The sequence below is a fragment of the Netta rufina genome (assembly GCF_964035555.1).
Source record: "Netta rufina genome assembly, chromosome: 28".
Lineage (NCBI taxonomy): Eukaryota > Metazoa > Chordata > Aves > Anseriformes > Anatidae > Netta > Netta rufina.
Genome location: NC_140152.1, coordinates 4,678,739 through 4,706,364, shown reverse-complemented (window position 1 = coordinate 4,706,364; position 27,626 = coordinate 4,678,739). Strand labels below are relative to the sequence as shown.

General features: G+C 51.0%; 2 protein-coding genes across 3 annotated transcripts; both read left to right on the top strand.

The window, feature by feature from the left end:
* The first annotated feature begins 199 nt into the window (after positions 1-199).
* SUGP1 (SURP and G-patch domain containing 1) lies at positions 200-18,840 on the top strand. 2 transcript variants are annotated; one of them, XM_084302548.1, is made up of 14 exons: positions 200-252; positions 459-630; positions 1,244-1,347; positions 1,776-2,003; positions 3,659-3,782; positions 4,385-4,488; positions 6,169-6,280; positions 8,064-8,596; positions 13,403-13,509; positions 14,155-14,332; positions 14,592-14,698; positions 15,538-15,683; positions 17,123-17,252; positions 17,771-18,840. In XM_084302548.1, exons 1-14 carry the CDS (start codon positions 228-230, stop codon positions 17,795-17,797), a joined length of 2,097 nt encoding a protein of 698 aa, XP_084158674.1. In that variant the 5' UTR covers positions 200-227; the 3' UTR covers positions 17,798-18,840. The 2 variants fall into 2 exon arrangements, with proteins under 2 accessions (XP_084158674.1, XP_084158673.1); XM_084302547.1 differs by having other exon boundaries at positions 6,157-6,280.
* Positions 18,841-21,111: 2,271 nt separating this feature from the next.
* TM6SF2 (transmembrane 6 superfamily member 2) lies at positions 21,112-25,781 on the top strand (the record flags this gene model as incomplete). Its single annotated transcript, XM_084302914.1, has 10 exons — positions 21,112-21,203; positions 23,680-23,780; positions 23,880-23,977; positions 24,154-24,257; positions 24,393-24,475; positions 24,597-24,721; positions 24,806-24,907; positions 25,014-25,106; positions 25,210-25,329; positions 25,581-25,781. The coding sequence occupies 10 exons, from the start codon at positions 21,112-21,114 to the stop codon at positions 25,779-25,781; spliced, it is 1,119 nt and encodes a 372-aa protein (XP_084159040.1).
* Between the last annotated feature and the right edge of the window lie 1,845 nt (positions 25,782-27,626).

The following is a 27,626-nucleotide window of genomic DNA, read 5'->3' as shown; positions in this document are numbered from 1 at the left end:
TGTAGTTTGGCGGTGTGTTGTCATAGGGGGGTGCTGAGGGGGTAGGGGAGGGAGGGCGGAGGGGTTTTTCTGTCACGACGGAGCGGTTCGGCTCTCCCCGCCGCCATCGCGTTGAGGCGGGAGGGAGGAGGGAGCCTCGGCCGGACTACAACTCCCAGCAGGCTTAGCGGCGGCGGCGGAGGCGCTCGGCTGCCGGCCGCGGTGCATGGTGGGCCGGCAGCTCCAAAATGGACAACCCCCGCGAGGCGCCGGGTAGGGCCCGCGCCGCTCCTGAGGGCTCCCCCCGGCCTCGGGGGGGCCTCGCCCCGCTCTACCCCTGAGGGAGCCGAGCCCCGGAGCGCCTCAGGCTTGGGGTTTGCCCTCAAGGCCCCGCTCGACCCCCTCGGGAGTTAATTATGCCGCCCCCAAGCGCTAATTGCCCCATTTTCTTCTCTTTTTTCACTCTCCCCCCTGCCCAGGGAAGGCCAGCCGCTGGTTCGGCGTCTCGCAGTCCAAATCGGCCAAGACGACGGCGAACATCCTGCAGCAGGAGGAGCTGATAGCGCAGAAGAAGAGGGAGATCGAGGCCCGCCTGGAGCAGCAGGAGAGGCAGAACTCCCTGCGCATCCGGCAGCTGCCCCTCTTCGGGGAGTGCGTGAGGGGAGCGGGGCTGGCCGGGGGTGGCACAAAATGGCACAAAATGTGTGTCGGATAAAAGGGGGGGGCGGCGGTTCTGCAAAGATCTTGTGCTGGGAGCCAAGCACTGAGGAGGCTGAAGCTGGTAATCGAAGGGTTAAGCGTGGGGTTGCTGATAATTGAAGGGTTAAACACCAGGCTCTTTCAGCCTAACCAAACCCCTCAGGTTTTTCAGGTGCTGATACTAACAGACCAGCCCTGCCAACAAGCATTTTTAACCTAGTGCTATTATGTTTTCCCTCTGCTTCTTAATTGCTACTTTTTTTGCAATTGTAACTCCCCAAGAGTTAGCACAATCCAGGGTTAAATGCCTCCCTGAAGTTCCTGGGAGCCCAACAGCAGAACTCTGCAAGCAGAAATCTTGTTCCAGCGTGGTAGCAAGAGAGCCAGGTGGGAAGCAGGGGCTGTGAGCAGCAAGCTGAGCACCTCATGTGCTTTTAAAAAGCTAGGTGTGCTTTCAAAATAAGCGAGATTAGTGATTGCTGGCACTTACATCATTTTCTGTCTGAAATAAATGTGTATGAGGGGGCTGGGGTGTACCATCACCTGCTTTTCTTTTCCTATTTAGAGATGACGGTGCTGACGGCGAAGCCTCTGTTTCCAACAAGTTTGTTAATGATGGCAGTTTCCTCCAGCAGTTTCTCAAGCTGCAGAAGGAAAAGTCGAGTGCTGGTAGGTCGACTTCTGAGCAACAGGCCTTCCTTCTCGTGATGATCCCAGCTTTGTGTGAGCTGCCTCCATGTATGTTTGCTTTAAAAACCCTGCTGTGAGCTGTTACCAGTATGAGTAAGTTCTAAAGCAACAATGACCCCTTTAAATTTGGATTTAAGCCTTTCTTCAGGATTTGGTAGGGACGTTTGTATTTCTCTCGACGTATAGGTGCTGTAAAGATGAGCATCTTTCTTCTAGCTTGAATCTTTGTAGAAATCATTGTAGCTTTCACTTAGTTATGCGGCTTTTCCCAGTTAATGTCTTTAATTTACTCTGAAAATAACAGCCTGTTGCAGCTGTATCACTGCTTGAGTTGTTGTTTGTAACCTGCTGCGATGAAAACAGTCAGAATGCCCAGGAATTATTTTCCCCCCTCATTCTTTTCTAAGAACCTCCCCCAAGTTCTACTAATAACTCGTCAAACGCTTCCGCACCAAATGTTGGGAAGAAACCTATGCTGTTTGGGAAGCGCCCCGGGCAGGTCCTGAGCAGCATGCTGCAGCAAGCGAAGAACTACTCCCATTCCAAACAGACCCCAGTCGTTAACCGCCTCAGTGTGTTTCAGTCGCCAGATGAAGATGAGGAGGAAGATTACGAGCAGTGGTTGGAAATTAAAGGTAAATAACAGCCTCTGTTACATTGTTCGTTTTGGGGTGCGGGTTCACTTATCTCAGTGATGTGAGTTGAGTGTTAGAGGGTTGGGTTTTTCCTTTTTTTTTTATCCAACCCGAGCTCAGTGTGGGAGTTGGGCCACTCATCCTAGTTAGATCGGGTCTGGTTTGTGCCTAGGGAGATCATTTTCTCTGAGATATCAAGTCAAACAGTGTGTAACCTTCCTTGAAAATCAGGTGAGAGAATATATTCTGCTCTTAATGGAGCTTGATAATTCGCTGATTGTAAGAATTCTGCTTTTATACAGTTCAATTCATCCATGGCTAGTGCTGAGTTACCTTGAAAAAGATATAAGTGAAACATTTGTGTTTAATATGAAATTTTATTTTTTTTAATGATTTGAGATGAAAAGTCCTGAGTTTAGGAGTGGTTGTGTAAGGGGAAAAATGCACGTATAAATGAATAAAACTGCCTATACTAAATACTCATACATATACTAAACGAAAGGCACAATAGTTCAATTGATTAAAATCAAAGTTCCTGCCTCTTTTCCAAAGCCTCACTGGAAAATCTCACCTCAAAAGTCTCGAATCTTAAGCAGGATATAAAATCAATGCTGAACATTGCAGCACTTAAATAACTGAATGCCTGTGAATAACCTAGGCTAGGAAGCCAGAGGGAAGATTTGGTTAATAATCTGGATTTCACGCAGACTTATTTAGCAACTCCAATCTAATTTTATACTTGATTAATAAGTCACACTGAGCTTTGTGTCACAATTCCTTTCATTACATGTTTACGTGTCATGTCTAGCTATTGCTGGTGGGATTTATAAGAGTTGTAATCTTAGCGAGTCTGAGCCCAAGCATAAAACACACTGCAGGAACACGACAAATAGCTGCTGGCTGCAGAGGGTGAAGGCAGAACACGGACCCTGGCTTCCAAGTAATCTAGAGCAGCGCAGAAACCTCTGCTCCTGCGTGCTCTGTGTTCAGTGGCCTACCCAAAATATTGTTGTCTAGACGAGTGTCTGTGTTTGGTTTCCATCAAATGTGTCCCACGTCGGCTCTGCAATAACTGTCAGTGCTAGTGGGTTCCTTTCTTGGCGCAGAAGCCAAAATACAGTTTCTTGGAGACTGAGCTCTCATCTCTGACGGGATTCCCTCCAAGTGAGGGTTGAGACATGGGCATGTGCCAGTAGGAAGAGCTACATGCTCCAGCTACGCAAGCTGTCTCTGCTGTCTTGGTACAGAGCGATGTCTTGGGGAACTGGAATTTGCAATCTTTAGTAATGTGGTTGGGGTTTTGTGTCTAAAAAATCCCGTTCCTTCCCACCATGTGTATTGTGTGGAATAGAATTGTGAGAAGCAAATTACGCCACAATTGAAGCTGCTCCTTAACCTCTGGTGAGCCAGTTTTTAGGCTTTTTCCTTGTAGGAAGGATTTAGTCAGAATATTAGCTTCCTAGCAGGGGAGGGAGAGGCTGACTGTAACCTAAAGATTGTGATTTGTACAGCTGTGTAAGACCGGATCCCCCATTTCATCCTTTTTCTTCCCGTTCCCGTTCTACTTTTGTCTGTCGCCGTGGTTCTTAGAAGTAATGTACCTGTTGCCTGTTTGGTGTGTGAGTTGAACCCCAGTACTGACAGCCTGCTTAAAGTTTTACCCCCAGAGGATGCGGAGACCCGCCAAGTGGTGGAAAAGCTGGCTAGGTTCGTGGCTGAAGGGGGACCAGAGTTAGAGAAGGTCGCTATGGAAGACTACAAGGATAACCCAGCTTTTTCGTAAGTGTGGTGCTAACCTGCCTGCCAAAGCAGAACGCTGTCGCTTTGTAGGAGGAAGAACATCAGCCTTGTGCACGTAGCTCTCATTAGTCTTTTGGGTTTAATTATCGTTAGGTGGGTCTGAGCTCTGTTCCAAGTAATTGCTTTTGGTTTATAGATGGGGAAACTGAGGCAGAAAGCCATGCTGCGGTGGTGCTGCGGACACAATCAGATAGTTAGGATATAGCCAGGGAGATCTGGCTGCCTGCACAGCACCTAGTGTGGGGACACAGGTCTGCTTCTTGGGACTGATCCTCTCTCCTCTGCCATCGATACACTGTGTGGCTGAGGACAGAGGGTTTCCTCTTACATGAAAAGGAGAGACTTACTTATTTTTCTTTGCAAAGTAACACAAAACATTTGGGTAGAAGTCCTTAGATTAGAGCTATGTATATTTATACGTGCTAAAGACTTTGTAACCCACAGTTTAAGCGCATTCTGAGAAATTTGTTTTGTTCTCTCTAGTTCTGAGGTGTTTGCATCCCTAGGGTATCAGTGTTGTTTTTTTACAGTCATTGCTGATGCATGTTTTTTTTGCTGTTTTTCCTTCATCTCCACCTTAGGTTTTTACATGATAAGAACAGCAGAGAATTCCTTTACTACAGAAAGAAAGTGGCAGAGATAAGAAAAGAGAATCAAAGTTCTCAGGCATCCTCTTCTCAGAAAGGTAATTAAGACTGTGATCTGGAGAATACTCTATGAATTACAGAAGTTGTTTGTTTTCTTTGCTCTCTTTGTAATTGCGTGTAAGCTCTGTCCTGGAAACAATGGGAATGGATTTTTGGCTGGCTGGCTGCCTGTAAATAAAACTTCAGAATTGAAGGAGATGGTGACCTATGGCAGCAAACTGTTGCCAAGATGTTTTTCTTTTCCCCAAGCCCGCAGCATTCTATACCATGTTCTGTGTGAAAGGCTCTTGAAAGAGATTTGCATTGCATTTCTCCAAAATCCTTAAAGCGAGCTAAAATGATTCACCATTATGTGCGATCTGGAAAGTCCTTCAGTCCTAAAAATGCAGCGAGGGAAAAGTGCTTATTCTTGTATGTTGTTTGACTTGTTATCAATGAAAAGGTTTCTTTGAACATAATCCTCATTTCTGCTGCCATTTCCCTATCTGAAGCTTTTATGTTCTGCTTGAGACATAAACCCTTAAACGAGGGACTGTGATTCCAGGTGGGAAAACAGCAGATGTGGGTGATCTGCCCACAGACAGTGAGCAGTGGAACCAGGTTAACTCTGTTAGAAGACAAAAATTGTTGTGGGTGAAGCGTGGTCTGCGGGCTGAGCACTTATTGCCTCCAGTCCAGCCTCTGTTTGAGGCTTGCCATGTGGCCCGGGCAAATCACTCGGCTTCTCTGTGTCAGCTTCCCTTCCTCTGGAAGGCAGCATTGATGCAATTTAGCTGTCGTGCTGATGAGTTAACAGCTCAAACAAATCTTGGCTTAATAGACTGTAGGCTGAAGGAGCTTGTTACCGATATCAACTGGCTGATACCATAGTTTAGAAGCTAAGCAGTATTATCCATGCTTTACAGGTGTGGAATATTGAAGCAAGGAAAAGTTATGACTTATCCGTGGCTTATAATCATGTCTTCTGCCTCCTGGTCCTGTGCCAGCACGCTGGAGTACTGGCACTGGTACTGTGCAGGTAGCAAATGTCATATAAGGCTGTCAAGGCTAAATAACATATTTGCCTGGCTCCTTATAAACGTCAAATATGCTTGAAATATTAATGAGCTGAGCCTTCTCTGTGCCTTTGGACTAAGGCTGCAGTGGTCACCTCTTCCAGGTGAGGATTGGGACTTTTTCGTGGAGAAAAAGTCCCAAAGCTCTGTCCTACAGCCCTCCCCTAAAACGGCCAGCAGATGTGTAGTGACAGTCGGTACAAATGGGATTACTTTTGTTATTAGTTTGCCACTTTCTCTTCCCATTTGCTCCCGTGGACTTCAGTGGCAAAGCCTTTAACGAGAAATAATTGTGAGGTGTAATAGCATGAAAAAGTACGTGACACGAGGAAGAAACAGACTTCCTCTGCAGTAGAGAGAAAAGAGTGTCCATCTTGGGAGACAAAAGCTGGTTTGTCTGTTAATCTGCTCTCATCTAGCTCCTGGCACAGAGGACGGTGATGAGTGAATGAGCACTCCTCTGGTTACAGATTTATTGTACAACCGTAATGCGCTCTCATGTTTTTGTGATATAAACTCTGTTTATGTTTAATATTTCTTAAAAATTAAACTCGACCTTTTGCCCTTATTCTGCTCTTGGGGTTCTTAGAACAGATAGGCTTTGACTGTTGCTTGTGTGAGTTGGGCCCAGTACTGACAGCCTGCTTAAAGTTTCACCCCCAGAGGACGAAGAGACAAAGAACTGTGCTGAGAAACTGGCCAGGTTCATAGCAGACGGGGGTCCCGAGGTGGAAGCTATTGCCTTGCAGAACAACCGCGAGAACCATGCTTTCAGGTAAGGGAAGAAGCCCGCTGCTGAGCGTGATGCTTGGATTTTTTTTTTAATTATTATTTTCCAAAGGGGAAACGAGAGACAACCTTGAGAGTCTGAAGTTACAAGGACAACACCGTTTGGTACTTTTGCAGTCTGAAGTTTCACAATTTAAAGCAAGGCGCAGAGAGAAAGGAATCATTTTGCTTTCTCCACAACTAATTTACGACTTGCACCCCTCCCCGCCTGCTTGCTGTTGCAACAAACTGGTAGAATTCTAACCTTTAAACCGTTCCCTAGAAGTGGGTTCTGTTTTGTTCCCCCATCCACCACTCCTACTGCTGTTGCCCAATTAATCTCCTGAGTTGCTCTTTACGCAGCATCCTCACCAAGGCGCAGGCAGTAGTCCTTCACCATCAGGTCCCCCTTTGGAATATCGTTTTTACCACATCAGATGTGAATCGTTCCCTTCAGGTCTTACTGGCAGCTGTTTAATGGCTCCCTTTGGTGTCATCCTTGTTTCATTTTTCTGCTCTTACAAACAATTTGGTGTGTTCTCATGGAGGGAAGTGGGGCTCAGGAAGCTTTATTTTGTTGCTGATATTTTGGCATTTTATTGGCTGCCTTCTGGCCCCCTCGGGTAGCCCCCTTGTGTTGTGATTTACATTCCACAGATGTGCTAATATCTGAGCTGCACCATTATTTACTTTAAAACACCACCACGATCCCACCTGAGCACAGTCAAGTTAAACACCACCTCCTCTGTTAAGATCTCATCAGATTTGCCATGCAGAGGGCCCTGTCTTGCCCTCTGCTCGGTCCTGAATCAGTCCCTAATGCTGTTATTCAAATGGAGGGACGCAAGATCAAATTTAGTGCATTTCCAAATGTCAGAGTTCTGCTTGTGTTTGCCTGTAGCTGTTGTGCAGTGATAAATAAGAGAGGCCGGTTGTCTCCTACATGTAGGAGCAGGCATTGTCCTGATGAAAGGTTTTATCACGTATTAAACTGGTCCTCCCCAAAAAGAGGGGACTGCAGAGGTGTTAGGAACAAAGTTTCTGGGTGAAGTATTTGAAGGGAGCCTGAAAAGATATATTTGTAATAAACATGAGTGCATTGAATTTTTTTTTCATCACTGCTCAACTGAAGATTGTTCATGTTCTTCCCACAGAGACTAAGGAGTTTTATTTTACCCAAAAGGTCAGAGATGCCTATTTCTGGAAGGGGTAGCAACTAAAGCAGTGTGTTTTTTTTCCCTGTGTATGAGGGAACAGAAGGAGCAGTCATGGTATAATTAAGCAGGCTGTTAATGTCTACACCTCTAGCCTGAATAGAAGGCTGGGAGCAGTTTCTTTAGGCAGTGGTTTGGCATTCTTCTTGGCAAGACTTGAATGTTTGTTTTCTTCTCTGAACTGAGATCCAAGATGTTGTGGTGCCCTTGCAGTTTTTCCAGACGTGTACTGGAAGGCCAGTGTGTTCTGGGGGAGGACCTCGCGTTTCCACAAGCGTACCGAGATCCTTTCCAGTACCATGTGTTTGTTTGGCACCGTAAATAGCTGTGGTTTGCTCACGAATGGGAAGTACTCTTCTGGATCCCAAAGGCTTGCAGCCTACCTTGTAAAGCATGTGGGACCCTGCAGTACGTGCACGCACACACAGGATGGTGCTGGAGAGCAAGGGAGGGTGCGGGAAGGCTAGCTGTGCGAGAACACTGCAGGAAAGAAAAGCCCTGACCTTACTGTGCTACATCCAACCCCTGGATATGACCGTGACATCGAAATGTGCTTTTTTATTCTCCACCCTGTAGGTTTTTATATGAGCCAAACAGCAAAGGCTACAAGTATTACCGGCAGAAACTGGAGGAGTTCCGTAAGGCCAAAACCAGCGCTGCGAGTGCCCCCGTGCCTGCGGAGTCCAGCCTGAAAAGGAAGAGCAGTCCTGAGGCATCGCCCTCACCCCTTTCCATATCATCCCTGCCTTTGCCCGTGCCCTCCCCTTTGCCTTTACCTCTGCCCTTACCCTTGCCCGTGCCCTCCCCTTTGCCCTCCCCTCTGCCCCTGCCGGTGCCCTTGCCGGTGCCGTCCCCGGTGTCCTTGCCGGTGCCCCCACCGCTGCCTGTGCCCTTGCCCATGCCTTCACCGTTGCCCTCACCTTCACCATCCTCCTCCTCACCTCTGCCCAACGAGACGGCTACAACCACTGCTGCACCACCAGCTACGGCCGCTGCTACGGGCACCACGAAAAAGAAGCGAAAGAGCAGGTGGGGGCCGGAGGAGGACAAGGTTGAGTTGCCCCTCCCGCAGCTGATCCAGCAGCTGGATTCTCCCTCCCCCCTTTCAGGTTAGTGGCTCTGCATATTGGGTCGAATAAGTGTTTTTTCCTGGGGGGTGCGTCCTGCCTTAGCCCATCTGGCTTTGTAAACAGAAAATCCAGCAAGTCTGTATCTCTTGTTGTAATCTCCTTGGTCGCCAGCCCCCTATCTTTCGGTTGGGTCCAGCAGCTAACTCCCTCCCTGTGTGGAAACCCAGATAAACCACTTTATCTCTCTGACACCAGGGATTGGATCTTATCGTTCTTCAGCTATCTGTAAAACCCTGCTGTGCTATAGCTCATTAGAGCCTCAGCCTCTACACTATTTAGGGCTATTTCACTTCAGGAAGAGTGTCTGTCAGAAAACAAATATCAAAGCTGAACTGTGCTTATTCCCCATGGTAGGATAAAACCCCTGGGCAGCACTTCCATCTCGCTCTAACTGATCAGAAGGCTAAATGGGAATAGCTGCTCCCCGAGTGCTGGCAGACACGAGTCTAACTCCCCGTTCCAATTTATACCCATTTCAGTTCATTTGATTACAGGCAGGGTTCACAGTCCTCTTCCAGTGGTGAGGCTGATGCCCCCGTTGCTTCACCTGCCAAGTGCACCCAGGGGGTGCAGCCGTGTTCGAGTGCTGGAAGATAATTCTTCCAGTCTAGGCGCTTGCAGAGAGCTCTCAGAGGTTGAACTCTTGTGGCCCATCTGTGCATGTGCGGGTAGGTAATTAGGCAGACGGTTAGAGATGCATACAAAACTTGAGTCATCCAAGGACAACAGGTGAGTGCAGACATTTAAGACGGCGTCTTTGAATCCTTTGCCCAATTAGCGTGGTATGGGGAAAGGATGTGAAAAGGAGAAAGAAAAGATGCGAGATAAGGCAGTCGGTGTTGGCAAACCGAGTGAATTAATAGTATGGCATTAGAGTCGCAGGAGAAGTAATAAGTACCTGTCTAAATAAGGACCTTTCTCAAAGAGCAATCGCAGAACAGACGAAGTGGGGCAAGTAATAGAAAACAAGGTGTAATTTCCAGAGCTGCAGGGTGAGACTACACACAATTTTCAGCACATGGTCAGTCTGTAGAATTCACTCCTCCAGCAAGTCTCTGCTTTGGGTGGATTATAGAGGGCACAGTTGTTCAACTTTAATAGCTTTGATTGTTAGGCTTGGTAAGGTGTAGGGTTGGCTGCATATGCCATGGAGTCTGTAGATTCTGCAGAGAGGTCAGGAAGGAAGGGCTCAATCTCCTCATCAGCACTTCAAGTGTAGATGAAGAGAAGTTCCTACATGATTTGGTGTTCTGATCATAGCCCTATACAGAATTCTTACCTATGCATCTTGTATGTACAGGACAAGATACCAACCTGGATAGCTCATTCATTTGACCTTGAATCGCTGCTTATAGTAATCCAGAAATCAGATATGAAAGTCTTATTTCGTACCTCTAGAGTAATTTCTTTTTTCTTGCAGACAGTAATGAAGCTTAGATGATGAAGCTGGTCAGGCGCTATCAAAACAAGCATCAGATTCCATCTTAATGCCTCCTGCTGCAGTGAGGGCCTGCAAGAGTATCCGTGTGCTCGTTCCAGCATGCTTCCTGCTGAAATCTCCCCTGGCTCTTTTAGCCTTCTCTTAATTAGACAGGGACATGCTTGCTGTGCTCATGCTCACTTTCTACAGGGCTTTGTGTCAAGTAGAAGAAGAGGATGGCAAACAATTTGCCAGGCATAACAAATCAACCATTAATGCACTGTTAATGCTCTGTAGGGGCAAGGAATTTTTTTTTTATTGGTTGAGACGGACTAATCCCTTTCTAGAATTAACATCTTCAACCTGACAGATGAAGAGAATTTCAAATTGCACCCCTAGTCCTCTGGAAGGTTAGTTCCACATTATGCTTTTGGTACCTAAATATCTACATCTTAGTCCTTTATCCTTAGCAATTGTTCTGGATTTAGTGGAGGGCTGTTCTGATTCCTCTCTTGTCTCCTCTTAGTAGTAGATCAGTATCGTGGAGAGGAGAAAATGTAGTCCTTTTGGACAGAAACAAGGCTCTTTTATTGATATCGAAACACTTAACTGCGTATGTACTGCAGGGACTATAACATCTGAAAAGCTGAACAGAGCACAGATATTGAGATTAGAGGATTCTGTGGACTAATGGGATACTATAGGCTGTCGTTACAATATTCTGAAACTTAATATTGGATTGTTTTGGGTCTGGTTAGTTTTAATTAAGATCTTCAGGCTGTGGGACAACAACTCAGGCACTTCTTTATTGGGATTTCTGCTGCTGTTCTTAAAGGACCTTCACTTCAGTTGTAACAGGCTCCTCTTTGGGCATGTGGGAAAGGCATAAACCTTCAGGTAGTCTTCTGCCAATGCTGCAGATAGACTGCACCATTAACCCTGTAGGCAAAGCTGATGTCATTCAAGGGAAAATACTTCTCCCAAGCCTGCTGAACAGGAGGCTGAGAAGCAGCTTCATATCTTTTGCTTCATATTGTTGCCTGGTGCAAGGATCTTATAAATCTTATCTATTTTTATGCAAATACATTGATTGATCTTATTTATAAACAGTTTTTTTTTTCTTTTATCTTCAAATGTAGACTTAGGGCAGAGCCTTGCTTTTTTCCATCAACTTTTCCTGTATTGTGATGCTCTGGGCCAAGACTACAAAAATATCCCCCAGAGCTCAATTTCTGCAGTGACTCTCTCAGCATCATCTCAGCACAAAGTCTGCAAGGTACCAGAGCAGTCAGACGAACCAGATGTAGTTTTAGCACAGGAAGCAGCAGTGGCATATGCTTTCTGGGGTGTAAAAGAAGATGCTACAGTCTCACCTCTCTCCTTTAGGGTGGTTATATATGCTGGCAAGCTACCAGCTGGTAGGGCCTCTAGAGCCATGCCTGGCTCTTAGCCTGAGTGTTTATGCAATTCAGAACGAAGCCAAAGAGCTGCTGACCTCTGTGAAGGGCAGAGTCTTCCTCGGTGCATTCAGAGAAAGCTTTCCCATGCCCTGAGACAGGAGGTGAATCCCTGACTAGGGCTGATGCTGAAGTGCCCCAGTCTCACGTAACATTTGGGGCCGGATTCTTCTTTGTAGTGGGTTTTACGTGGAATAGCGTCGTGTGTTCATCAAAACAGTCTCTAAATGTCACTGCTCTCTGAGACAGAAATCAGGCTCTTTTTCAGTAAGTAGCTAGGTCTATTTTTCTATTTGCTCTTATTTCTTGGGAGCTGAAAGTGCTTATCCTAGCACCAAGCCTGGTGTAACACCACTTATTGCTTCCCTGCTCTCAGAAAACCTCTTGCAGTGTTTTACATAACTCTTCCTGCAGAGTTGACTGCCGGTGCTGGTGCGAATGTGCAGAGGCTCTGGCTGTGCGAGGGAGGCTGGATGTGCTGTTTCATGTTCTCCTTGGGAGGCTGGAGTTAAGGAAGCCACTTCCCAATTGTGGCACGCTCGGCCAAAAGCATGCGGGAAAGGAGGGGGATGAGAGTGCTCAGATCAATTGCCCTGGGTGAGAATAAGAGGAAGGGAGAAGACGACCCCTGGGGCCTAATTAGCATGCTGTGTAGACATTTGGTGTCATGAACAATGATCCTATTATTATTGGGCTTCATAATTAATAGATAATGAATAATTAATGAAGCATCATTTAACTGCAGTCTGGACTTACATTCAAATTGAGGTTTTTGCAGTCATTAGGAGGAAATTCTTTTCCTGGTGTTGAAAAATGCAACGCGCTTTCAAGTGTGGTTGTGTCTCTTCTTTTAATCCCTTAAATATTTAACCGTTAGAATCTTAATTCTGAGGTGCGTTAGAGGGGAGCTGCCAGCTCTGCTAGATGTATATGAACCACAATTGCAAGGCAATCTCCACTGTAAATCTCTTTTTTGCAGCCCCAGCAATGTTTATATTACTCTTTTTCATGGCACAGCAACTACAAATAGGCTTCCCTTCTTTTTTTTCCCCTCCCCTCTCTTTCCTTTAGCTTGTGCTTTGAACTCGGTGTCGTGTGGTCATTTTAAGTCAGTGGGTTTCCTGCCCAGGTAATCTTAATATCTTATTTCAGGGTTTACCTGATACAACAGCAAAAGTCACTCCGAAGGAGGAGCTTCCAAATGGGATGCTGCAGGAAAAGGAGGACACATCAGTGGGATTGTCGAGCAGAGACTTAAAATGTCCCCTCTTTGAAACCAGTGGCGACATCCCTAGCAATGTTCTTCTTGAGCCTGTAGATTAGGAACTAAAATCTCCTTGGGGATTGGTAACTTCCAAAGCAGCATAATGCTCATGTCTTTATTCTAATGTGGTCATTTGCTTTTCATTTTGAATGAAGTTGCTGTTTACATAGTAATCAGCAGACACTTACGTGCGCAGATTGAACAATATGGTGACAGGCTCAGATCTCCTCGTGCCTCAATTCCGGATAATTAAGAACCGCTCTTTGCAGTGGCTTGGGTTCCTGAGGAAGCCTTAGGAGGAGAATTAAGATGAAAGGAGCAATAATTTTTAAAGCGTGTCATAGCAGATTGCCGTGCAGCGTGACCTCTGAGGATGTGAGATGTGGGTTGCCAGCCTGCTGGTGTGAGCCCTGGGCTGTGGGAAGGGATTGCTCTGAGCTGGCTGGTGAGAGCAGTGCAAGCCAGAGGCTTTCCTACCTCTTTTAAGTCCCTCCAGGTGATTGTTCTACATCTAAGTGTCTGAATGCAGGAACCATGAAATGGTCTAGAACTTCAGGAGGGGAGGGTCTCGAGGAATGGTTTCGGTGGCCTCAGCTGCTGTCTCAGATTGTTGAAAGTCTTTTTTTTACATGTGCTTATTTCAGTTCAGGACCTCAAGGGTCTTGGTTATGAAAAAGGGAAACCAGTTGGCTTGGTGGGTGTGACAGAGCTCTCCGAAGCCCAGAAGAAACAGCTGAAGGAGCAGCAGGAGGTAATGCCCTGAAGATACTTCCAAAATCGTTCGTGTACCTGCACATTGTGCTGCAGCGTGGCAGAGTTAGATGGGAAAATGGAGGAGAAGATAGCAAGGGAAGTTTTCCGTGGCCCACAAATAAATCTTTAGGATTTGTTCTGAATGTCTAAGAATCATGTGATGCTGCAGTCAGCAGAAATATCTTAAAGGACTTTGGGGAATACGAATTAAGCCAGCCAATTGCTGTGCTACCAACCTAAAACCCAAAATCTATAAGGTCTGGTGTGTCACGTCTGCAGCTGGTTATGTATTGCTTTAGCAGTGGGGAGAAGGTGAAGGGAATACATGCAGTCTGGGGCGGAGTGGGAGCAGAATTGGCTTTTGCTGGAACATGAGGGGGGTGTTTAAGCTGGGGGGGGTGATACGATGGCAGCTTTAATATCAAGGTGCCTCTCAGAGGAACCAGCACGTAATGCTCCTGTTTGATCTGAGAAGCAAACGGATCAGATCAAGCAGCAGCGCTGCCCGTTGGGATCTGTAGTTGTCATAACCTGTGTTCTGAATGGCAGCTGAGGCTGCTGTGGGCTCTACCACCAAATTGCGTGCCTCTGTGGCAGGCTTTGCTGCCTGTAAACCGCTTTGTCTCTGTTTCTCTTCCCCTAGATGCAGCAGATGTACGACATGATCATGAAGCACAAGCAAGCCATGCAGGAAATGCAGATGATGTGGGAGAAGGCGATTCAGCAGCACCAGCACGGCTACGACAGCGACGAGGAGGTAGACAGCGAGCTGGGAACGTGGGAGCATCAGCTTCGACGCATGGAGATGGACAAGACACGAGGTGTGTGGGGAGCTGCCAGGCAAACACCTCGCTTGCTCTGCAGTTGTACAGAGGCCTCCAGGGGGAGATGTCTGAGATCATGTTGTTAGCCTGGGAGTTACAGGGGGCACTTTTCACTGCTCTATGCCGTGGCTTCCCTCCCTGTTGAGTGGAGATAATAACAGCCTGTTCCTGTGAGGCTTTCTGCTTCACAAACTCTCTGAAATTTCGAGTCAAAGAACGCCGCGTTACTGCTGTTTTCTCTTTGTTTCTCGGGCAGAGTGGGCTGAGCAGCTGACCCAGATGGGCAGAGGGAAGCATTTCATCGGGGACTTTCTTCCACCGGATGAGCTGGAGAAATTCATGGAGACGTTCAAGGCATTGAAGGTGAAATAGCAGAGATTTCACAGGGCAGTGCTGGTGCTTCCTATTTGCCCTGCAGCAGTGAGAGAAAGACCTCAAGCACGTTTAGCCCTTTGTCAGAGCAGTTAGCTGCCTTGCAGCTTTGAAATGCTTCACTGGGAGCCCTGGTACTTCTGTAGGAAACAAGGGGTTAGCTGTTTGCTCTTTGCAGAGAAACAGCTGTGGTAGAGAACAGACTATTGGGACAGCATTTGAGGGTTAGCTGAAATCAGAGACAAACCTCTCCGACTGCCCCCCATTTCTCTGCCGTTCCTGTTTGAGATGAGTAGTGGCTGACACCAAGCAAGGAAAATTTGAGTTTTTATCCGGACAATTGTACTAAAGCAGAAGCATAAAGCACACAAAAAGCTTATGTAAAGTACTTCATACCTGCCAATTCTTCCTAAACTGTAGAACTTCCTGATGCTGGCATCCGTGATAAGGTTTTCTTGAAACCGGCATGGGTTCTGACGTTCCCTGGAGATCCTGGTTTTATATAAGAACCGTATCTGAAACTTGATCCAGTGAGCAACTTCAAATTCAAGGAGCTGAATGTGTCTCAGCTTAATCTCACAGTAGCATTCCCTGCTTCTTGCAGATTATGTTGTAGGGCATGCATGGCTGTGCAGTGCTTTATTATTTACCTGTTTTCTTCTCTGTGGTGGTGCAGAAACGGAGTCCCAAGAAATCGTGCTAGTTATTAACTGTCAGAACCACCCTAGCATCCAGTAGCTGAAGCTGATTTTTTCCCTCTTTTGACCCACAAAGATAGGCATATACGTGCATATACAAAATAGCCAACTCTGCGTTTTGTCTCTCTGCAGGAAGGACGTGAACCAGATTATTCTGAATACAAAGAGTTCAAACTGACTGTGGAAAACATAGGTTATCAAATGCTAATGAAGATGGGCTGGAAGGAAGGCGAGGGACTTGGCTCAGATGGACAGGGGATTAAAAACCCAGTCAGCAAGTAAGAGTTCTTCTACTATTGATTTAGTCCTTTCCTCTTAGGCTGATAATTGATGCTCCTACCCTAGCCTACTGGAAGCAGCTGCAGTGAATGTGACTGCAATTCATCACTTGAACAGAATATGGAATCCTCACAGCAAAGGAGAAAAATTGTTTCTGATTTATTTGGGGTTCCCTCCCCACAAGGACTGGGTTTGTTACTGTGTCTCAGGCAGGAGGTCTGATCTGAGCCAGTGTTTTATTTCAAATCTCAATTTGCATAGTGTGTTTTTCTTAGTTGCCTTCTCTTCAGTTTCCCCATCTATAAAATGAAGATAACACCCGTCTGTACCTCACCTCTCAGAGGGCACGTCTTTAAAGTCAGAAATTTAAATATTAAAGAACGTGCCTTTTGCATCTGAGCACTCTTGATGCCTGCTAGCTAGTCCCTGGTGTACCCTGGGTGGAAGGCGTTTACCAATATATGCTGCGGGTAGACCTGCGTTTGAAAGCTGGCATAGTCCATAGCAGAGAGCTTTCTGTCTGATCATGCAGCTCTCTTGATGTCACTTTTTTGCACAGAAGTTTACTGATTTGATCACATTTTATATAAAAATCTTTGGGAGAGTTCCATCCAAAAATAGAATGTCTTTTTAGATGGATCGTCTGTTGGTAGCATGTGCTGAACTTCAAAACCAGCGTCAGGAAATTCTCTGAATTACTTCTTAGCATTAGATCCTTTTATAAATAACAGTTGTTTGTTTACTGCACAACATAAAGTAACTCTACAAAGTGATTCTGTTCCTCTTTTGCAAGAAGATCTCTCTGGCAGCATGCTTATTCGTTCAGAGAGGACCTGTGATAAAAGGTTGCTGTGATCAAAACAGCAAGGCTTTAAAACAACAGAAGGAGGGCAGCTCCTGCCCGTGGTTGAACAAGGGTGGTGATTTGCTTGGGCTCTACCATCTCTGATGTTCTCGGGACTGATAAGAAGGTTCGAAAGGAGATGGAAATGAGCTGTTTCCACTCTTGGACTGTTCTGGAGTGAAGAAATGGGAGGCAGGCACGTTATTTGACAGCTCTGCCTCCAATCACTGAGGTACAAAAGCACTTTTGGTTGCCAAAGGTTAGGCTGCCAGTCAGAGCATCATTCTGTAGGGAGGCATCCAACGCGCAGACAGTATTTCTGTTCCAGCTCTCAAAGTTTAAGCAAATACATGTTGACACTGCTACTTCCATCTAACACCAGCAAGCATCATTGATTTGGAAGGGCAACGCAGAAACGTGGCAAATACAATAATCTGCTCAGTATTACCTGTCGGTCTCGATGCGGTGCTCTGTGCGATGATGCCCAGTGCTCCCTGACGCTTGTTCTCAGAGCTTCAGGAGCAGGAGGAAGGCAGGAGTGGGATGTGATCATGTTTGCTTACCTCGGAAGCTTTCTTCCCTTTTTTCAAACAGGGGGACTACAGCTGTGGATGGAGCTGGTTTTGGCATTGATCGTCCTGCAGAGCTAACCAAGGAGGATGATGAGTACGAGGCATTCCGTAAACGGATGATGCTCGCCTACCGGTTCCGACCAAATCCATTGGTAAGGTGTCCCACACCAGACAGTGACAAATCCATGGAGGTTTTGGGCACATCTTACAGGGGTGGGAGTGTTTCTAGTGCTTAACCAAGCAAGCAAATGCTCTAAAAGTTTCTTTGATCCATTCTCATTCTGAATCAACTTGTCGTTAGCAGAACATGTATGGATGCATAGTTGTCCTCACATTTTTTTTAATACAAAAGTTGCTGGTTTTAGTTTTCTCTGGTACTAAGTATAAATGCTGCACACAAAGGAAGCAGATGGGTTGTCCACGAATCCGTGGCGTATTTTGAATAATTGTTTTCCTGATTGCAGAAGGCTTTTAGGTTTGCATTTGCCTCTGTTACATTCAGCATGCCCGCACACCTAGAAAACTACGCTTGTAACTTTCGATGGAAAATCTGAGGTTTCACTGTCAGAAATGTCACGTTTCAGTGGCTTTTTCAGATAATTAAGCTCAAATGCTCATTGTTCTGTGAAGACAGCAATTTTGATTAATTTTCTCTTGTTATTCCCCACAGAACAATCCACGACGACCTTACTACTGAGAATGTTTTTGGGACAATGTATTTTCAAAACAATTGTAATTTTACTGTGAAATGTTATGAAACTACGTTATCATTCTCTTATTTGCTAATATTGTAAAACTTATTGAAGTCACAATACCATCTTTCACCCGGAAGAACGGCCTGCGAGCCCACTCACTGCGCACTCGAGTGTCATGACAACCGTGTTGTAACACGACCTGGATGGGATTCAGGAAGGGTAAGGGAGCAGGTGAGAATGGAGATTTTTACACGGTGCCCTGCTGAGTGGAAGGGTAGCACCAAAGATACCAATAGGAATAGTTCAGGGACTCCATTTGTATATAGCTCGGTGCCATGTTACTTACAAGGAATGCATTTTTTTTTTTTTGCCTCATGGCAGGTCCTCTGTTGTTCTGATGTGCAGCCTGTGCTGCTCTTTTGTGTTGATTTATTTTTTTTATTGCAAATATGACAACCAACCCAACTCTTGGGGCTAATGCTCGGTCTTCATTCCCTGACAAACTGGGTTCTGATGGTGTCATGAAGCCTGAAGTACAGTCTGACCTCCAACTGACATTGCAAAACCAGTGCCTAGTTGTTTTACCTCTGTCCCATGGAAGAAGAGGCGTGGATCAGTGCTTGGAGCATTGGCTGCAAGGGTTGAGGAGTGCAGGGGGATGTTCATTCAACTTCAGAGGCGACAGCCTCTTGGTTTCTTGAACACTAAGTTCACCCACAGCTTCTTAGCAAAACGAGAGACTTGCTAACACTGTGTGTGGATGTGGGTGACGAAGAACCAAGCCTTCGAACGCAGCTTATCAAAGGTCGTTTGCATTTTGTTGTCCTATGAAACTCCTCTACAAGTACAAATTTTCTTCATTCAATCTGTAAATAAAATAAAACTCACTTGTTCCTTAGTTTTAATCACTGAATTACGGGAAAGAGCAGTCTTGCCTTGAGTTTTCAGAGGCTCAGGGACTATTCTTGATTTCTTTCCTTCCAGACATCCTAGAAAAAAATTAAATTTGGGGCCGGGGGGCATTTGTTTTCCCTCAGTCCAGCTACTTGGCATGTGATTCTCTCTTCGTTAACTTTTCTTAACATCGTAGAGTCAAGGGCTTGGCTTTCAATAAAAACATTTGAAACCATGAATTCGGTAGGGGTTCATTCTGGGAAAAGGGAAGTTTGTGAGCACCTTGCAAACTCTTGGAGCTAGGTTGGCTGCTGGGAAGCGTGCCCCACGTGCTTTCACTACGGCTTGTGCACAGGGAGGTTGCACGTGGTATGGCTAATCAGTGTAGGCACCAAGCATGGAAGATTGGGAAATAAAGATAGGAAAGCTGGCAGCATTTTTAAATGGTTAAGGTCACTGTGACAGCTGTGCTTTCCTGCGAAGTTAGGAAAACAATCCCTGTGGGTCCTCCCTGGAGCGGTGCTGCTCAGCTCCTGGTTCCTGGCTCACCTTGCTGGGGTTTGGCTGGAGAGAGCTGGGGCTGCTGAGCTGATTTTCCTCGGTTTCCAGAGACTGGAGGACCACAGGGCAAATTTCTCACTCTGCTGGGTTTTCTGTACAGGTAGGGACGTGCAGGGAGGCTGTTAGAGAGTGGAGACTCTCTGGATTTCTTTTTTATTCCAAGCACACGTAGCACGGCATCCTTTTAGTACCAACAATGGCCTGGTCACAGCATGGTCTTAAAGGCAGGGTGAGTGCTCGTGGACGGGCTTTCTGCTGTTCTTGATTGAGTCTTTAGAGCTAATCTGATACTACAGAGATTGCTGTGTTCTTGCCTGGCGTCACGTTGGCAAAAGTTGTTTTATTCTTTTTATTTCAACACAGCGGCCTTGGTTTTCCTGAGCCCCTTCTGTTTTGATAACGTGTGCAGACCGCGCTCATCAATACCTGCTTTTCTGTGCTCTGTTTTCCTTGTGTCATTGTAAATAATGCAATATTCCCCGTGCCCCTGAGAGCAGCAGGCAGGGGTCAATTCTGCAGAAACTCAGCAAGCCACTTAGCGCAGTCCTCCTCCTTGCCATCATTACCTACAAAGCAGGGATTTCATCTTCAGAAACCTAATCAGACACGCTTGTGGTGGCGTGCTCGGAAGGTCACCGAAGTTGGGCTCTTTTGGATCAAAGAATGAATTCCTGGTGCTCGTGGCCGAGCACGAGTGCCCGTGCTGACCATGTTTATGTGGCAGCACAGCACAGGAGACCCCGCTGCAATCGCCTGGCTGGGGAGAGGCAAAGGAGCTGGGGCTCGTTTGTCTTTGCAAGAGCAAGAAACCTGCTGGGACACTTCTGGAGCCTTCGGTGGCTTGGAAGATCTGAAGGTTATCACTTGAGCTGCCCCTCATTACCTGCTTTCACCCTTTTTATTATTTTACAGGCTGTCGTGCTGCTTTTTGGACGAGTGGGGCTGCTGGGTGGCTTCTCAGCCCCAAATCAAGCCTCATTACCGAGCCCCGGAGACTGACCCCTTGGTGTTAGGCTCGTGCCCTTCCTTCCCCGCGGGTCGTGCTGCTCCTCGTGGCCCTGCCTCGGCGCTGACGGGGCACGCGGGTGTGTTCGGAGTCCTCCGGCACCCGGCGGTGATGAGCAAGCCCAGGGCAAAGTGCAGGGCAGTTAATTCAGTCCCCGGACTCTGAAGCAAGAGGGCAAAAGAGTGACACAGTGGCACGGTGGTGGAGGCTTTGTGGGGAAGGTGAAAGGTTGAGCGGCCGCCTTCGGGGTCCGCTAAATGCCGTGGGATTTTGTAAACCCGTCTCTCCCCGGGCAGGTGCGGAGGTGAAGGTTTGTGCTGGAGGAGAGGTGGAGAGGAGGAGGTCAGGTTAATGCCGGGCTCCCAGCCGGACGCAGAGACCTCAAAGCTCCTGCTTTCTGCTCCGTTCAATTCCTTACTGAAGGCGTGGATGAAGTGCTGCCTTTCAAGCGCTTCTCTTTGCCTCTTACAGATCTCAAGAGGTGCGTCCTCTTGGCTCTTTTAAGTGCTTAAGGGTTCCGGAATGAATTGAAAAAGAAAAAAAAAGAAAAAAAAAAAAAGAAAGAAAGAAAAAAAAAAGAAAAAAGCCCAATCCCCAAACATTCAAAGCCTCTTCTGGAACGCATTTATTCATCCCCCACCGCCGGCCGTGCCGTACCTCGAGGCAGCCCTCGAGTGCTGCAACCCTGTGGTCCTGTGGTGAGGCCGGGGGGCTCCTGGGACCCCCTCACCCTTTTTCAGACCCCCCCGGGGGTTTCACCTTCCTGCTGGGGGCGGCTCTGGCTCTTTAAGGGCGCTGCCTCTTTGCCCAGCCTTGGGGCCGAAGTCCGGGCTCCCAGCGGCGGTGGCGGTGGGGATGCAGCTCCCCGCCGTGCCGGGCGCGCTCGCCCCTTCCCTGCTCGCCTTCCCCTTGGCTTTTGGTGTCAGCGGCTTGGTGGCACTGGCGGAGTGAGTGTGGGTCTGGGACCAGCCTGGGATAAAGCTTCTGGGGCAGGACGCTGGGTCTGGCTGGGTGCTGGTGGCAGCGATCCCAACTGGGGGGCAACTGGGGCGAGGTCCGGTCCTGAACTGGTGCGGGACGCTGGCTCCAGGCTGAGGGGTGTGAGGGGGGCTCGGGTTGTCCCAGGATAAGGCTGTGGGGTCAGGGAGCTGTCGGTGGGAGCAGACCCAGCTGGGACAGCCCCTTGGGTCCCATCCGGACCTGGAGAGGGGGGAGCAGTGTTTGGGGCATGGAGCTGGGGTCCTGCTGGAGCCCAAGGCACAGCGCCGGGTCCGGGGTGCTCCTGTCCTAGCCGAACCCATAGAAAGGCCGCTGCGGGCTGGGACTGTGCCGACGTGGTTCACGGCTGCGTTTATGACATAAATCCTGTTATCAGCGAGCAGACATACAGCAGGGCTGCTCAGCCTCATTGCACAACGTGCAGCGTGGCCGGGGTCGCTGCTTCCCAAACCCCCGGGGACTGGAAAACCCGACAGAGCCATGTTCTGGCCGGTCAGCTCTCCCCCGGCTCTCCATCACCCTCTCCTTGGGCATTTTTAGCAGCCCTGGGGGGTTTGTACCGAGTGGCTGTGCCACCAGCTGCTGTCAGCTCTCTGCATGGCTCCCCGGAGCCCTGCCACCACCCCCCTCGCTCGTTTTCTTTCCCTTTGTAAAGCCACCCCCGGCTGCTTGCTCCTCTCTTATTTCCAGTCCCACGCTCAGGAGCTCTGGGCTCTCCCCTTATCCTTTTTCTCAATTTTCTGTACTTTCCATCCTCCCCTTCCTACCAGGACCCCATCCTCCTCCTCTCCCCTTTTGTTACGCGTTTCTTTGCACAGCTGATTTCTCCTTCGGCTTTCCCGCTGAGCACCAAGGACTTTCGGCCAAACTTCTCCTTGCAGAACCGAGGATTTCCCAACCTAAAGCTTCACTTTATAACCTCCCGATTTTCCTTTGCATTTTTTGGTCTTTCCCTTCCACCCCCTGGGCTCGGCTCGTCCCTTGCACCCTCACAGCACCGGTGCTCTGCAGCCCTGCCACTGGGGCACCCGGATCTGTCCCTCTGAGCCCCCCGAGCTCTCCTGCTTAACGTGACACCAGATGAAACCCATCAGTAACCGTTAGGAGCACCAGCACCTCCAGCGTGCTGCCCAAATTGGAGCCCGTAACAATATTATTCTCCTGCCCTCGCATTGTGTGGATGGGGCAGGGATATGACTCTATGTTTCTTGATCAGGCTGCGGTGCTGAGCGATGCTGTCCTCAAAGCGCCCTCCTCACCCTCGCAGGGGGACCTGGGCACCCCAAGCACAGCCCCCAAAATGCTGCTGGATGTGGGACGTGGCCCTGGTGTGCCCCAAAACCCATTGCACGCAGGGTGACATCTAACAGAGCCCTGTGCCGTGCTGCTCCGCCACAGCGCGCGTTTGAATTTGGAATTAATCATTCCATGGGAGCAGTTATGGAGTAATTAATTATACGCTGGTAATAACGCACTTAGGCGGAGACGGTTCAATTATTTGATGGAGTGTTTGTTTTTGTTGAGTGGCTGTTGGGTTTGGGCGCCCAGTGCGTGCAGGGGGGGTGAGGAGCAACCCAGCCCCACTCGGAGCTGCTTGTGATGCCCATCCCATCCCATCCCATCCCATCCCATCCCAACATCCCATCCCATCCCATCCCCTAGAAGAACATTTCTGCCCGCAGAAGGCGAACACGAGCCTGGGATTGCTGGGGCTGGTAATTGGAGTTTCTCCAGGGCAAGCTGTTGACACCAGCGCCTGTGCAGACAGTTAGCCAGGGCTTTACGTTTTCCTTCCCTTTGGTAACAGCATTAAAGGCTTGAGTGAAAAATGCCACGATGTTTTCAGCTTTATAGCATGAGAAGGCGAAGAATTGGCTGGACCAGACCTGTAGCTATTCCAGCTAATGCAATTGCTTCTTGGAAGAGAAGCAGCAAGCTCAGGACAGATTTCCCTACAACTTGTTTGCACTCTTAGGACAAATTTGCAGTATTTGTCTTCTCACTGCTGGTTTGCTTTATAATCGGTTTACACGGCCTCTTACAGCAGTCCATCAGCGAGCAGCCGCCTGTGTTCAAGTGGGCTGGCAGCTCTGCTCCTCAGAAGGGAGATGGAAATCTCAGCGATTCCAACTCAAAACGCATTTTGGGGTGAAAACCCAGCTTGGAGCCACAATGGGGTGCGTGTCTGTAGGGTTCCTGCCCATCCTGCCACGGCAGCCTCATCCAGGCAAACCCTTCCCATGGAACTGGACCTGAAATTCCCCTGGGTTTCACCTGCCCCAGTGTTATTTCAGGCCCTGGAGATCTGTCAGGACCAGGGGGTGCTAAGGGGGTTCACCCGGACCAGGAGAAATAGGGCACAGGCTCGTGCACGGGGTGCCACCCCCCTTGCGGGGTGCCTGAACCCCCCGACCTGTCCCACAGCAGCCCCCTGGTGCTGACGGTTGTGCTGGTGCTCGCCGGCCTGGTCTCCATCATCTACTTCCTCCGAGCAGGGAGCTACTTCCAGGACCCCCTGTTCTGCGGTGAGTCCCTCGGGTGGGTGGGTGCCCGGCACCCGTGGCCCAGGCGGTGGGGAGGGGGGGGGCTGCGCGCTGAGCCGGCCCCCCGCCGCCCTCCCGCAGTGTTCGTGGCGTTCTCCTTCACCTCTGCCGTCGACCTGATCATCTCCCTGGAGGAGGATGGCTTCGTTTCTGGCTTCGCAGAGGTCTACGTGAGGGAGGTACCGCCTCGTCCTGCCTGGGGGGCTCGTGGCGAGCGGCTCCGTGCGCACGGGCGCAGCTCCTGCTCCCCAAATCCTTGGGGCTGGAGTGCGCCCAGAGCAGCCAGGTCCCCTGGGAAATGCGGGAAAAATGCGGGAAACCCCCAAAATCTTGTGATGTCTCTCCCCCCGGGCAGGGCGAGCCGTACCTGCGCACGGCGCACGGCATCATGATCTGTTACTGGGACGGCGTCGTCCACTACGGGCTCTACCTCGCCATGATCACGGCCATGAGCCAGCGGTGAGCGGGGAGGAGAGGGGGTCCCGCTGCCACGCGGCATCTTCCCGGGGCTCGGAGGGGCCGGAGGGGTGCCGAATTTTGGGGAAGGGCGGCTCTGAGCCTCGCAGAGGGGTCTGATCCCTGCTGTCTCTGCAGGAAGAGCTACAGGAGCCTGGGGCTCTTCTGGCTGGGCTCTCTGATGATGAGCATCGTGGTCTTCCTGCTCGGGAACCTGATAGGTACGGGGGCACGGAGGGGGCCTGCTGCCAGCGCTCAGCTCCGCCAGCACCCCCAGCTCCTGGGGCAGCGGGTGCTGGCACGGGGCTGGGCGCCGTCACCACCCCGTGCTCTCCTCCCCAGGCAAGTACAGCTCCGACATCAGCCCTGCCTTCCTGCTCAACGTGCCCTACGTCCTCATCCCCATCTGGGCTGGGGTGAAGCTCTTCCAGCAGCCCCGGGCCCTGCCGTGTCTCACGGCGGAGCAGGTGAGCCAAAAAGGGGCAGGGACCGGGGGGCAGCGATTGTGGGGAGCGGAGCCCAACCCGTGGTGTTTTTTTCCCCCCCCCCAGGTTGCAGAGGAGCAGCGCAAGTGGCTCCACCAGCGGCCCCAGGACGTGCTGCTGGTCCTGCTCTTGGTCCTGGTGGCCGCCTTCACCTTCTTCAGGGGCATGGTGAGCGCTGGGCGCCTGCAGGGGGGGGTCCCATGGGTGCCGTGGGGAGGACGGGGTGGGCACATCCACCCGACGGTCCCCTGCATCCCCCCCTTTGCCCCCGCAGGTGATTTTGGACTGTCCTGCTGATTCCTGCTTCGAGTACATCTACCAGCACGAGCCCTACCTGCGCGACCCCGTTGCCTACCCCAAAGTGCAGGTGAGGGTGGCCGGGGTGGGGTGGGGGGATAGGGATGGATCCCGTGGGGACCCCCCCGTGCCGTGGGGGGACGCGGTGACCCTCCATGTCCCCGCTCCACCAGATGCTGCTCTACTTGTTCTACGTCCTCCCCTTCTTCTGCCTCTGCATCTACGGGCTGCTGCGGCCGGGCTGCTCCTGGATGCCCGACTGGAGCCTGGTGTTCGCCGGAGCCGTGGCGCAGGTGGGGGGCTTCAGTCCCAGCCAGGAGGGAGCGAAAAGGGGAGGGGGCTGGGGCCGTACCCACATCTGGAGCAGCTCCCAGAGCCGCTGCCGGAGCCCGATAATTACTTTTTCCTCGGTGGATCTGAACGGAGTGGGTAATCTCGACAGAAATAGGCTGGAGCGAGCCGGCGGATGCAGAGATAGGGGGCACAGGGGGGGGGCAGCTTTGGGGCCGGGCACCCCGTGCTACCCCCTGCCCTGTGTCCCCAGGCTCAGTTCTCTCACCTGGGCTCCTCGCTGCACTCCCGCACGCCCTTCCCCTACCAGACCCCCGAAGACGTCTGGTGGAGCTTCCTCGTCACCAATGTCCTCTACGCCTTGGGGCCGCAGCTCCTGGCCCTCCGCTGCCTGCGCCGCCCCGCGTTCTTCCTGCCCAGCGCCCCCACCAGCATGGGCAAGAAGTACCAGTGAGGGGGGACTGCCCACCCCAAAAAAAAAACCACCTGCAGTGGGGCCGAGCTGGCAGAGGTGTCCCCAAGGATGCTCCGGTCCCCGTTCCCCCGCACCCCAATGTCCCCATGGGGTGCTGGCGGGGGGACCTGGTGCACCCTGCGGGGACGTGGGTGCAGCTGGGGGGGGGGCTGGGGGTGTCGCGAAGCCCCCGGCCCACCCGGATGCTCCCAGGAAGGACGGGACCACGCCAGGGAAAAAAATGTTTACAAAATAAAGGAGTTTGGGTCCGGCTTTGTAACCCCGCTGCCTGCACCCTGTGCCCTCAGCTTTGTCCCCCCCCCGTAAGCCCCCTGTGCCAGCTGCAGGGGCTGGGGGCCAGGGGGGGGGCTCCCAATGCCTGCGCTGCCCTTGCTTGCCCTTGGTGCTTGGGATGGGGCCGGGGATGCTCGGTGCGTGTGCAAGGGATGCACGGGTGTGTGCAGAGGCGTGGGGGGGGTCTGTGCACACTTATGGGGTTTTTGTGCTCACTTTTGGGGTTTTTGTGCTCACTTCTGGGGTTTTGTGCACACGTGGGGTCCGTGCACACGCGTGTGGGTCTGTGCACACACATGGGGTTTTGTGCATGCCAGGGGGGCCGTGCACACACACAGGGGGGCTGTGCACACTTAGGGGGGTTTGTACAGACTTATGGGGTTTCGTACACACTTATGGGGTTTTGTGCACACTTATGGGGCTTTGTGCACGGGTTGGGCTCCATACACACATGGGTGTCCATGCACCCGTGTGCAGGTGCTGGCGGTGTCTTGGAGGTGCCCCCTCACACCCTCGCCAAACCGAGGGTCCCCACCCGCGCCCCCCCATACGACCCCCGGGTGCTGCCCTTGTAGGGACCGGGGACAGAGCCGGGGTCACCCCACAAACCTCCCAGCGCCCCGGGAGCCGCCGTCCCGGGGTGCCGGTGCCGGTACCGGTGACCTTGGCGAGCCGGGCGCCCTGCGCAGCGCCGGGAGCCGGGGCAGGGCCGGGCCGGGCTCCCGGTGCCGCCCCCTGCGCGGAGCCGCACCGGCAGCACCGGCAGCACCGGAGCTCTCCCGGCCCCCCCCCGGCACCGGGCACCGGGCACGGGAGCCGCGGAGCCACGGTGAGTGCCGGAGAGGGAGGGGGGGGGGGGGGCCGGGACCACCCCCCTATCAAGCCCCTACCCCCGGTCCCGGGACCCTTCTGCCGGTGGGAACCGAGATTTGGGGTGTAGGGGGGTGTAGGGGGGGGGTCGGAGCGGTGTCCCCCCCTCCCAGCACTGCGCTGCCCGCCCCCGGTTCCCGGTGTCCCGCAGCCCCGGCGCTGTCGCCGCAGTGCCCCGCACTGCAACACTGCACCGGGACCGCCGCCGGGGGGGGGGGCACGGGGGGGGGGGGGGGGACAGGGGATGCCCGACCCCTACCCGGCCCCGGGACCCTCTGGGGGGGGCCGGGACACACGGCCCGGTGCCACCGCCCCCAGCCGCGCACCCTCCCCAGCCCCCTGCGCCCTGCGCGGGGGTCGCAGCCCCTCGGCGAAGCGGGTGGGGGGCAAATGTGGGGCACGGCGGGGAGCGGGGATCGCAGCCCCCCCCCGGGCACCCCATAGGGGGACAGAGTCCTCATTCCCCAAGCGGGATTTGGGGTTGTTCCCAAAAAAGGGGGCTGCAGGGCTCGGTGGGCGGTGGGGAGGATGGGGGGGCTCGGGCGGCCGCTGCCCCCCTCCCGCGCCATCAGTTCAGTTTCCAGATGTGCCGGCGCTGCCATAAATAACTAAAGAGATCCAGCCCGCAGCGTGTGCCATGAAATATTCATCCCGGCTGTAACTGAGCGGGTGAAGCGGAGT